Genomic DNA, 12,069 nt, shown 5'->3' with positions numbered 1-12,069 from the left:
AATAAGAATAAGAATAATAAGAATTCCACGAAATACAATAGGCCTTCGCAGCGCTGTCGCTGCTCGGGCCTAATAATAAGAATTCCACGAAATACAATAGGCCTTCGCAGCGCTGTCGCTGCTCGGGCCTAATTAAATCGGCTCAGTGGCGCTGCAGAGTTCTTACATTTCAATACGGTGCCGACCAGATCACTTTTAAATACTGCTCCTGTTCTGAAAAATGCCACTTACAGACTTTTTTATTTTGCTCGGCGAGTTTATGAAGTGAGGTTCTGTGTAAACAATATTTTACCTGCAGCAGATGGCTTTTAGAAGGAGCTCAGTTTGGAGAAATAAAGATTTGTTCGGACGTTACTGACCAGCTAACAGCTAGTTTGGACGCGGCCATCTTAAAACAGCTACATGGCAGTTCATGTCCGATGTAGTGGATCGGTGGTCAGCGCCGCGGTCTGGTAACCCTGCGGCAGGAAGGGCATCGGGCGTAAAACAATCGCCAAATCGTTGACGCGAGTGTGCTCACTGTGGTGAACTCCTGAAGACGGGAGCAGCCGAAAGAACTTACTCACACTGGGTGTTAGAATAAATTTGAAGCAGCAGCAGCTAAGCAAGCTGCAGCACTTCCTGCGCAGCCTGGGGGCACTTCCTGCAGGAGTGTAAGATTTCTGCCACATAAAGAACCATGTAATGGCACACTGACAGTGAAATGGAGGTTTAAAAACGGTGTTTGCGTGAGCTGCTTTGACGTTACTTGAGATCAGTTTCACGCCGGTGGCAATCCACTGTTTCTTGGCCCCTGCATGTTGTCATCTACAACATGTAAGATATTAATTATTCATAACCTTTCCACGGATCCCCACTGAAGAACATCAGATCCACAGGTGGCTGCACATAAAATACAACATTTCTCCCCTTTATCTCCGGACATTTCCAGCTAAGATCCAAGGCCCTTCTGCTCAAAGATAAGACCGCTAACAGATAACGAAGAGAAATGAAAAGGGAGTTTTAACTCAAACAGAACAGGGAGTCCCTGCCTAGAAAGTGTTGCCAACAAACTCAGCAGAAAGGAATTCCAAAGCCTGGACGTAACCGGTACGGCTGTCAACACTGTTGGGTTTATCCCCTCGAGGCAATTCTCTGAAAGCCTTTTTCCGTGGGAGGACACGCAGGTCCCTTTAAACTCACCTGTGACAAACTCGGCAGCCTTCTTGAAGTGGGTGAGGATGAGGTAGCACACCATGTAAAGACACGTGAACAGGAGCACGCAGATCTGCACGAGAGACACACAGAGAGAGAGACATTTGTCATTTCTGAACGCAGTCAGCCGTGGGTCGCATTTAACCCAACAGTTGGAGAACGGTCAGCGCTCAGTCCTGCTTACTGCCGCTGACGGACACTTTTATTCACTCAGTGGGGCTCAAATCTCTGATTTGTGGAGTCAAATAGATTTTAAAATAAAAGGGGTACAAGCTAGAAGCGTTTACCGTGTCACCTCAGTTAATAAGACAGATGGGATTCAAAGCTTGCCTCTTTTTTACAAAAACAGAAATTGGGGTCACGGCGCCCGCTTTCTGAGACAGATTAAGGGGTGTCAACCAGACAGATTAATCTGAGTGAGCCTCAGCATCAGACTATATGCTGATATTACAGTAATTTAGGTTAAACCTACAGATGGCAATCTGTTGTCTGACAAAGCTCTTTGAGCATCAGCCAGCTTTTATAAAACAGTGGATTTAAAGGAAAGTGCAAAACAAACCTAACCTTGTCCCCCCCCCCCAAGATAAACCGCCTTGCAGTAAATCTGTCGCCCGTTTAACCTGTGTACCAACGTGTTGTAACGTCACGGCTGGATGAGAACGTCTCTGCAGACGGATCTCAGAGGAGCTGAATCCACACGTTGGTCCCCGAGGTAACGACAGCAACAAACAAGGACGCGCTCCAAACACAAAGGTGCTTAAATAGGTGCTAAAATGAAGTCGCCGTGCAAGTTCTGTTTAATAGCCGAGCCGTTTGCACGCAGTTCTCCAAAAACACAGGCCCAGGGAAGAGCAGAAGTGGTGATGTTGACATTAAACTGAATAAGAACCGGATTCCAGCTGTGTTTGAACAAACAGCAGAAATACTCCTTTTGTTTCATGGGTTCTTTTAATATTCCTTGACAACAACACGTCCTTGGCCAAGTTCCAAAGCTTCAGTTTGGTTCGACAACATTTAGTAAGAAATGTGCATCGATGGAAAGGTTCCTGAAATCAGCATCTGACCGTTCGAGCAGTAACACATGAGCTGCTCCGCGTCAGCAATAAAAGGCCCATACACAAAAATTAAAATGGCTCAACAGCGCCGTCTCGTTCAGCAGCATTAATCCAACAAAAGGACCAGCAGGAGTAAAGGATGGGTATAAGGTGAGGAATAAGAGGACAGCCCTTCAGTCCACGTTTGTTCATATTAATATATTTACATATTCAACATCAGAAAACTGGCATTTCCTCCAAAACGGAATCATGCTGCTCAGTTTTCTCTCTGTGCCGCAGAAAATCTGCAAATATTCTTCTACGGATTATTAAACAGAAACTATCTGCACGAATAAAGCCCCTCCAAAAAAACCTAATTAATTAAACGCACCTAAAAATGAGTCGGTGTAGTGTTTCATCTGAAATAACCAGTGAAACAACAGATTTTTTAATTGCTCACACATGGACATATTAAAGTGTCCTGCTGTGTGTCCAGTGTCTCGATCCGTCCTCAGGGTGCAGGCTGAAGGCGTGCACTCAGCACCGTGGAAATCATCCCACCTGGGCAGATTCTTCCTCTTGATTATGCGTTTAATTTGCCAGATGCCGTCAGCAAAGATGTTAGAAAATGACGAAGCCAAGACAGACATCTGGCAGCAATTTAAGTGGATGTTTTTTTTATTTTATTTTCCTGCGCAGCCCAGATTTTTTAGAAACAAACAGCGTGCACGCACGAGGAACGCCTGAAAAAGCCACTTAAATCCAGGGCGTGACTGCAAAACAAAAAAAAGAAAATCAGAATCACATCTCCGTAAACTGCTCAATAAAAGAAAAGAAAAGAAAGCACAATCATGTCATACTTTAACTCGAACATCTTCAGCTCTTTTATCGTGGCTTTCTGGCTTTCGCAGCACTAACAAAGCGAGGACACATCTTTTTCCGAAGCCTTTTGTCTCTGCGGACATGACTTTCCTGTCCCTTTGTGTTCCGTCGGTCCTTTGCGACAGGCCTGACAGATGAAGGCAGGTCGGTTAGCTTCGTGCTGCTCGTTGCTGCGGGTGGATCTGTGGACATCCGGTATTTGAAACATGCTTTGTCTCAGAGACATTCCAGGTGGTGTCACTCACTCGTTCGCGCTGAGGAATGCTTCCCACCTTCGGTTCAAACCACAGCCACCACAGTTTATTCATTTCAACCGAGCGCAAATGATAAATTCAGTGGTTTTCTTCTTTGTCCCCCCCCAAACTCTCGTCTTTTTCCTGTAGGCTCTCCTCCCAGAAAACCGTGCACGCAAGTAGTTTGGAGCGAGCCGTCTGCTTTGAGTTAGGCTTTAATGGCTGCAATGTGGCTATTTAACACATTTCATGCGGACAAAAGTTGCGACACGTTAATTGTATTTGACACGTCGCCGGATCCTAGGTCAGCGTCTGCTTTACGATTTGACGTTTCCTTCAGAAGGGTGTATCGGTTTGATCTGATCAGACTTTGAAAAGAGCATGTGGATGACATTTAGTTTTTTTTAGTCAAGAACCAAACTTTTTATTTACTTATTCTAACCTGCTGCCTTTAGTCTAACAAAAACTCAAAAATGTACCATATTTTCCCGAATATAAGGCAAACTTAAAGGCCTTCAATTTTCTCAAAACAACGACAGTGAGCCTTATAATCCAGAGTGCCTTATATATGCGCTTTGTAGCGTTGCGCAGAGCTCAGCGAGCGGTTGAGGCATTTGTACTTGACGCTAACATCGGTTCAGTACGGCAGCGAGCGTTTCAAAAAGGGGACGGCCTCCGGGACGATTCTGCAGAACGTTCAGCATCATAACGTAAGCCTGTCAATCCTAGACCTGGTCTAATGTCATTAGGTGCTGCTAAGCTGGACACCTGAGGCTCGCCAGCGGCTAATAGCATTAGACCCGAAGGTGAGAGGGTCAATACACGCTGAGGGGGTGGGTCTTACGCGCTGCTTGGGTAAAGCTGATGACGTGGACGAAAACACGCCTTTTACTCTAAAGCACTTTGTTGTTGTTTTTTTTTTACCTTATTAATCTTTGCCACCGATGTTTCGTGAAAACAACAGAGGCCACCGACAGCCCTTAAAGCCCAAACATGTAAGTGATTAACGTTTAAAACATGCCGGAGCATTCACCGGCTGTCGGTGGGTTTTTTACTGCGGGGAGCAGGAGCTCCGCTCATCAAATCCGTCCGTCCCCGTAGTGAAGCCATCGACTGAGCGAAGGCATCGAAGGGCCACGCCACCGAAAGCAGAAATGTGTTGAAGCAGCCCAAACGCAACGCAGCCTGAGCCGATGAGGCAAGAGGCTGTGCCGCCATCTTGGTAGGCGCTACATGGGTGAGGCGCAACAGCAGACCGTGGATTTCTGAGGTCCCCAGTCCAGCGGGCCGAAGGCTAATCTAATGAACAAACAAACGTGAATACCTGAATCTATCAGCTCTGACATCATCTACAAAACCTGCTGAGTCAGCAGAAGGCTTCATCTGCTTGGCAACATCCAGCTTTCATACAGATTCCTTCAGAAGAATATATTTACAAGCAAACCTATGAGATGATTTCTTCAGGATGCTGAAGTGGGAGCAAATATTTTACAACATCAACTCTTGGGGTTTAAAGGAAAAACACAAGATTTAGAGATATATCTGTCTTCTCCTTCTCCTCGAAACACACCTAACAAATGAAGGTTCAGACAGAGTTTAGTGGAAAACTGGCCACAGGCTTTGCTGTAAACTGGTAAAAAAAAATAAAACAAAGTACATGTTTTAACTTGTTTTAAATCTCCTTCACAAAACCCTACTTTTGCCTCAAGTGTTTCAGGTTGTTTTGTTTTTTGTTCTTTTGTTTGAGACATTAAACCCTGCAGTTAAGCTTGACCTCATTGATTTAAGGAGGAAACCCGAAAAAAAAATTGCAAGTTAGCACAAATGTTTCAATCATGAAGCAGAAAAAACCCCAAAGTCCTCCATTAGGTCACATGAGAGGAGAGACCTGGATGTTCTGTTCGGGGGTTAAAGATCAGAGGTTGTCTTTTTGTTTTTTTTTCTTTTCGCCTTGTTGTAAGTCAGCAGATCTGATTCTGCGGAGTCTGAAGTTCAACACGTACGAGTTTCTTTCAACCAAACTGAGTCCGAGAGCAGCGCGGGTTCAATTAAATGTAACAAAACCCCCGGAACATTTTAACATTTTAACTCCCTGATGTCCTGCAGCGCGGAAAAGAAAGCGTCAATTGAACGTGCTGTCGCGTTATTTAGCGTCCCAGTGTGAAACTTTACACGGAACGAGGCAGGAGCTCCGTAACTAGGTAACGCGTTAGCTCGGTGTTTGTAACGGCTGCCTCTTTAAGTTACTTACTATCGTCTCCCGGACGCGGTTGTGGAAAAGTTGCTCCCTCACCGACACGTCGTCCGCTTCCATTATCCAAAACCATTACCGGCCTTTTCTTAAACAAAAAAAAGGAAAAGAAAAAGAAAGAAAGAAAAGCGGGTAGTGGGTTCGGTTAAAGGCTCAGGACACGGCGCATCTCCTCTCCGCCGAGTTTTAAACGGCTAACCTGCAGCAGCCGCCGCCGCTGCTCTGGTGAAGAGCCAGGGCGAAGGGGGCGGGGTTCGTTCCAGGGGAGGGGCTTGGTAGAAGGAGCTGCGGGGGGAGGTCCGAGAGCGCTCGAGACAGCTGTCAATCATCATTCAAACGGTCGTTTTATCTTTACGCGCTGGTGACGTTTTTTTCCTAAAACCAGAAAACGAGTCCCGTATGTTACTTATGCGTCCTGATTTTCAGCGCCACCACAATGAGGAGGAAATTATTGCTTATTGCTTACATTTTATTTTAGTTCCCACACTGGTGTCACAAAGAACATTAACGTTGGAGACGTTTTAAAGGGATAGTCTGGTCATTTTTGAATGATGCTCTGTCTTATCTCCCATCAGTCACAAAGTAAAGGCTCTGGCACACTCCATGAGACGTCAGGAAGTCGGTTCGCGCTCATGCGGTGGCGAGACGTTCATTTCTGCACACACGCTGCAAAATGGCTCAATTAAAGCTCACGGCCTTTCTGCATAAATAAACACCCCAGCAACAACCTCTGACCAATCACACGACGCTCGGCGCAAACCCCTGTGAGAAACTTTTCGGCCCAAAGTCACGAAGCGGCGGACGGAGCTGCTACGAGAACAAAATGACGCAAACCACCAGTGTGAACGAATAATGAAACCTCTGCACTAATGCGTGACACTATTTGTTTATTTTGTCAACGTTTTCTCAGCTGAGCAGCGTTTGTGTTACTATATGTTGAATGTGGACGTCCTGAGGCTGCTGAATGAATCAGTTCACCTGATCGTCACGTGTAGTCCATCCAAAAGCGCCACTGGGGACCGTCTATGTCAGAGCTATTTAAGGTTTAATGTTAGCCAATGCAGCGTTCTTTCACATCGGCGTGTCATTTTTCAAAGAGAGACGCTTCATAAACCTGGAAAACAATTTAAAAAGAAACTGTCCCTTGTTTGGCTCGCCATTAGCCTGGTCTGAACAAAGACTTCTGCCATTTTCTTTACACTTCTTGCTCTCTGACTGATGCCATGGTTGATAAGAAACTAATTATCAATAACTATTTGACAGAACATCACTTCAAAAATGACCAGACTATCCTTTTAAAATGCTTTACACCTGGTGATTTTCCTGCTGTCTTCACGATGAGCTCCTGTGATGTGAACCAATTCAACACCTAGAAAAACATGAAATGTACCTGTGACATTTTTAGTCTTTTTTTTTTTACCTGAGCCTGTTTTAGATTCAACTTCAGGGTTATGTTCCTGTGTCTAGTTGTACTGCAATACATGTGGACAGTGCTCACATTTGATGCTTAGAGGAGTCTTTAAGACATATACAAGAATAGAACAGGATAGAAACACGCAAGAAAAAATAGTTTGTAAGAACAGGCATCATATAAAATGGTACACAATAAAATAACAACACAAAAATGCAAAAAAAAAAGAATGTTAATGAAAACAACACACAAAATGAACAATTGCTTTATTTTTGTACACTTAAGTAAAGCTTGTTAGCAAGATGTGCCTTAAAGTAAATATTTGACCTTTTTTTTAACTTTTTAAATCTATTTTGTTATTGCGAGATCACCTCTCTGGCATAGCTTTGAGAATCTTGATTAAAAAAAGCCATGCAGACATTATTTTCTTATTCTATCATTTTAGATGATCAAAGTTTAGGCATAAATGCACTTTGCGTGTTGGAACTGCGGGGCAATTTCATTGTCATAATCCAAAGTCCAACTGTTGCGACAGCATGCTCCGGCTTCAGCTGCGGAAAGCACTAGAAAGGATTTCTCAGGATAAGGATTAAAAATTCAGAACTAAGTAAGTAACTCGGCCTTTCTTACTAACCAAATAAAGGGTGTAGCAAATGGCCTTAGTATAAGTGAAAAAAAGAAAAACAAAGTTTGGTGCAACCTCATCGCCATTTTGGACTCTTTAAGTATCGTCCACGCCTTTTTTTCCGAAGAATTAGTCCAGTTAGGCTGTAGCGCCTGTCACGAGCTAAAATAAATCCTTCTTACATAACTTATTATTTTAAAACCAGGAAAATAAATCCATTTGAGTGTCCTGGCAAAATAAAAAGTTAACACAATATGGAGGAATCGCCCCATGTGGCTGAGTTTTGTCCTGTAATTTGATATATTTAGAAAGGAGCTGAGAAGGAGAAGACTCAAGCAGTCAAACACACCTGTTTCCAGCTAAGGTATCTTAAGATTCAAAGGGTAATTTTTGCGTTAACTGGTTGCAGGCGCAAGCTAAAGATGGCTGCACTCCTGTTCTGATCCACTGAGGTCCACAGCATGGTGAAAAGGGTTCTGGTAGCCTACTTCCTGTGGGCTGTAGGTGGACCTCTGGGCCTTCACCACCTCTATTTAGGAAGAGACAGCCACGCTCTGCTCTGGATGCTCACTCTGGGAGGTTTTGGGCTGGGCTGGGTCAGAGAGGTCGTTCGTATTCCCGCGTACGTGACTGAGGCCAACCGGCACGCGGCGACAGAAGGGAAGCATCGCGGCGCGGCCCCCCCGCCCGCCAGCCCCGTCAGGTTCGCCGGCCAGGTGTGTGTTGGGATCTACTTCGGCACGGTGGCTCTCATCGGCCTCAGCTCCCTTCACTTCTTCTACCTGATCGTTCTGCCCTTGAGCGTGGGCGCCGGGGTGCACCTGGTGTCCAACGTCGGCCCGCAGACGTCGGACCTCCACAAGACGCTGACGGCCTGTCTCGTGACGTCGCCGATCTTCTACGGCAGCGCCCTGTCGCCTCTTCCCATCAGCCTGGCTGCCAGCGTCACTGCCGCGCAGCACCGCAGGTTCAAGCCCCCGAGAGCACCCGGCAGCCAACAGAAGCTAGGTGAGTCGACCTTTCCGTTCTTTTCATTTGCTTCTTTTCCAACATGTCCATGACGCCGTCTTTTACAGACACTGATAAACCAGTTTGTACCGTTTCATCAACAAAAGAAAAACCCCACAGTGGCCACTGAAATCATTATTTAAACAAAAAAAAGGATGGTACTGCTAGAAAAGATTGAAACTAATTTGACCATGTGAAACTAAGACGTGTCCCAAATCAGCATCACAGGTTCTTCAATCCTGTAATCTGTCAGCCTGCCTGTTTAAAGGGGCGAAAGGTAGTCACAGGGCTGTTTGGTATCATGGTGTGTACCACACTGATCATAGAGCACATGAAGCTAAGGAGACAGTTGTCTTGGAAGCTTAGAAAAAAACAATTATTGAGCAGTAAGTTAAAGGTACAGACTTTAAGACCATCTCTGAGCAGCTTGATATTCCCGCTGCTCAGGTTATTCAGACAGGACTGAAGACGACCCTCCAGGACATGGCCGCAAGAGGACAACTGATGACAAACTGAGGAGAAAGATAATAAGAACGGTCACCGAAGAGCCCAGAACAACTTCCAAAAGTGATTAGAGGTGAACTCTGAGGTCAAGGTTCATCATTGTCAAGGAGGAAGCAAATCCTAACAAAACTGGGACTGGAATTTGCCAAAATGCTCACAGACAAGCAACAAATACCCTGGGAGACAGTCCTTTGGAGACATGAGACAAATCTGGAGCTTTTTGGCAACAAGTCCCAACAGCTAATTGTTCACTGAGCCAAAAAAAAAGAAAAAAAAAACATACAAAGAAAAGAACAGTGAGACACAGAGGAGGCGCTGCCGTGATCTGGGGTGGCTTTGCTGCGTCCTAAATCTGAAGACTATGAAAACTTTCTGGAGCAAAAGGTGCTGCCCAGTGGTCTCGGTCGCAGGTCATGTGTCCCCCAGCATGATACTGACCCAAAACACTAAAGAACGAGCCAGAACAAAATATTGGCCTTCTGAGACCTGATCGAACATCGGTGGAAGGAGCTGAAACGTGAAGACACCCTCAAAACCTGGGATGAGGAGTGGACCAAGAGACCTGAGGACAGGCGCAGAAGTCTCACAGAGGGACAGAGGTTGCTTGATTGATTGTTTGCCAAAGTCAGTTCCTTTAGATTGTTTTTGTGTTTTTACTTTTATCAGTTTCAAGATATTTCAGTGACCTTTGTGGGTTTCTTCCTATCTTTAACTGAAGGGTACGGATGTGTCCACGTCCGAAGGGTTTAAGACCTCACTCTGCAGCTTTCTCCCCTTTTTTTTTCTCTTCCTCCAGGTCCCCGGCTGTATCGCCTCAGTCTGGCCTGGCTGGCGTTCTCCGCTCCGTTAGGTTACTGCATTTTCCACAACACCACGGCCACCTTGTACTACCTGTCTGACTCCATAGCCGCGCTTCTGGACATCTTCTGGTTCCTGCCGTGGCTCAGGGGCGCGCTGGAGTACGCGCTCCTGATGCCGTACCGCGTCCTGTGCGCTCTCACCGGGGGAGGCTACCACGAGGAGGCTTGGCGGAAGGTCCTGGAGATCCTGCTGAAGGAGTACACGCAGAGGGAGAAGGAGGCGCTGCAGGTGAGCGGGCTGCGGGATCCCGTCGGGCTGCGTTGTATTTTCTTAAGACGCTTTTCGTAACCGTCCCCCCTCCTGCGTGTTTCCCACCCTCAGGTGCTGGCGCTGGAGGCGGACGCGTCCGTTGAGGAGATAACCCGAAGCTACAGGGAGCTGGCCAAGACGTGGCACCCAGACCACAATCCCAGCAAGGACGCCGAGCAAACGTTCATGAAGGTCCAGCAGGCGTACGAGGTCCTGCTGCGGCGGCACAAGCCCCATCGCTTCAAATAGGGGCACTGCGTTTCTCGCCACCCACTGACTGGCATTGATCATGATTGCTGTTTTAATTGTTTATGGGACCGTGACAAGAATACACGCACCGAGACCTACACTGCATGTTTTCCACCAGTTCCTAAATGACAACAAGGGTGCCGCCAGAAAGGTTCCACAGGGGGGGGTATCTGGATGTCCTCTCTTCACAACAGAAACTGGAGCATTCCTTGAGCGAATGCATCCAACGTTTAAATAAAGCTCTTGTGCGGTTTGTTCGTGCTCCAAGTATGTGTTAGGGATGAGTCTCAGCTACTACCACACCAAATCTTAGCTCGGTGTCTGTAAAACCGACTGAATCGTAGCCATTTTTGTGTTTTGGTAATATCACAGGCCTGTGGCGGCCATCTTGAATTGGATTGACACCAAAAGTTAAATGGTTGTAAACGAGCATCCAGTGGTTCGTTCCTGAGAGATTCATTGAAATCTGTCCAGTTGTTCGTTGAATATTTTGCTAACAGACACAACAGTTTTAAGCAAAGCGACCACCCTCTGACTACGGGTTGGGGACGACTCTCAGCTACTACCACACCAAACTGAGCGAGTTGTAGCCATTTTGTGTGTGTTGCAAAGATTGATTAGCCGCGGCGGCCATCTTGAAGCTCCAAAAGTTGATCAGCTCCATGTGGTCGCAGTTTCATTAAAATTCGTCCACTGGTTGGTGAGATACTTTCCTAACAGACATTTTTCTCATGAAATATGATTTTTTTCCAGCTTTCTGGTCGGCTCAAAAAGCAGTTTGCTGCCCCCTTGTGGTCTTACAAATGTAGTCAAATAACCCATTTTATCTGTATTTTCCTCTTAAATTCACATTTGCTCGCTCGTCGTCATGTTGTTTATGTCTATATTTTTGTTTGTCAATAAAAACCTGGTTGATACTTCAGGAAAAAAAAAATGCACACATGATGAGAAATAAAGGCCCGGGTGGGTTCGGGCACGTTTCCCCAGCGCGCAGCACCGCGTCCCGGGTTCTGTTCGTGTTCCCGAAACAAACAAAAACAAACAAAAACAAAAAACACAAACAAACAAACCCACAGTCCAGCGCGCGCATCGATGCGTTCGACAATCCTCGGATCAGCCAGCTCTGTCTGTAGCCCAGCATGGGCCCGGAAGTTGTTTGGGATTCAGGTGGGAAAAAAAAAGAGAGACAGAAAAAAAAAAAAAAAAATTCCCAGAGATGCTGCCGTCGCTTGGTGGTGGAGGAGGTGGGGAGGAAACAAACTGCCTCCCAGACGGACCAGGTGAGCGGGGCTCCGTCAGGTGGTGCCAGGCGCGCGCGTCATTACCATTCTTCTTCTTCTTTCTTTATTTCTTTATTTTTTTTATTTTTTTTATTTTTTTCCCAATAGTTGGTCTGGCTGAATGCCATTTGTCGTGTGGTCGGGTGCCATAGCAACGGCTGGTGGGGGGAAACATTGTGCTGCCCAGGCCGGTATTTGACGCGCTGGATGACAGCTGCGTTTCATGCGGACAAAAAACAAAAAACAAACAAAAAAAAAAACAGGACAACTCCTGCCTCGAGGACCGGA

At 46.1% G+C, this 12,069-nt stretch overlaps 3 protein-coding genes across 3 annotated transcripts in view; 2 read left to right on the top strand and 1 right to left on the bottom strand.

Annotated features, from left to right (window-relative positions):
- Positions 1-5,824, bottom strand: part of lmbr1l (limb development membrane protein 1-like) — a 27,889-nt gene extending 22,065 nt beyond the window's left edge. Inside the window, exons 1-2 of the mRNA XM_017415233.3 lie at positions 5,595-5,824; positions 1,183-1,267 (exon numbers count right to left, since the gene is read on the bottom strand). Of these exons, the coding sequence (XP_017270722.1) occupies positions 1,183-1,267; positions 5,595-5,657 (148 nt within the window). The 5' untranslated portion in view covers positions 5,658-5,824. The remainder of the gene's footprint in view (positions 1-1,182; positions 1,268-5,594) is intronic.
- Positions 5,825-7,522: 1,698 nt separating this feature from the next.
- Positions 7,523-10,754, top strand: dnajc22 (DnaJ (Hsp40) homolog, subfamily C, member 22). Its single transcript, XM_017415023.3, has 4 exons — positions 7,523-7,612; positions 8,040-8,638; positions 9,939-10,231; positions 10,325-10,754. Exons 2-4 carry the CDS (start codon positions 8,092-8,094, stop codon positions 10,499-10,501), a joined length of 1,017 nt encoding a protein of 338 aa, XP_017270512.1. The 5' UTR covers positions 7,523-7,612; positions 8,040-8,091; the 3' UTR covers positions 10,502-10,754.
- Positions 10,755-11,692: 938 nt separating this feature from the next.
- The window catches only part of ikzf4 (IKAROS family zinc finger 4), a 6,230-nt gene continuing 5,853 nt past the window's right edge, over positions 11,693-12,069 (top strand). The window contains exon 1 of the mRNA XM_025005730.2: positions 11,693-11,781. The gene's annotated coding sequence lies outside the window, so the exon portion shown is untranslated. The remainder of the gene's footprint in view (positions 11,782-12,069) is intronic.

This window comes from Kryptolebias marmoratus, linkage group LG8 (genome assembly GCF_001649575.2).
Source record: "Kryptolebias marmoratus isolate JLee-2015 linkage group LG8, ASM164957v2, whole genome shotgun sequence".
Taxonomy (NCBI): Eukaryota; Metazoa; Chordata; class Actinopteri; order Cyprinodontiformes; family Rivulidae; genus Kryptolebias; species Kryptolebias marmoratus.
Note: the sequence above shows the minus strand (reverse complement) of the source record. Positions and strands in the feature narration are given on the sequence as shown.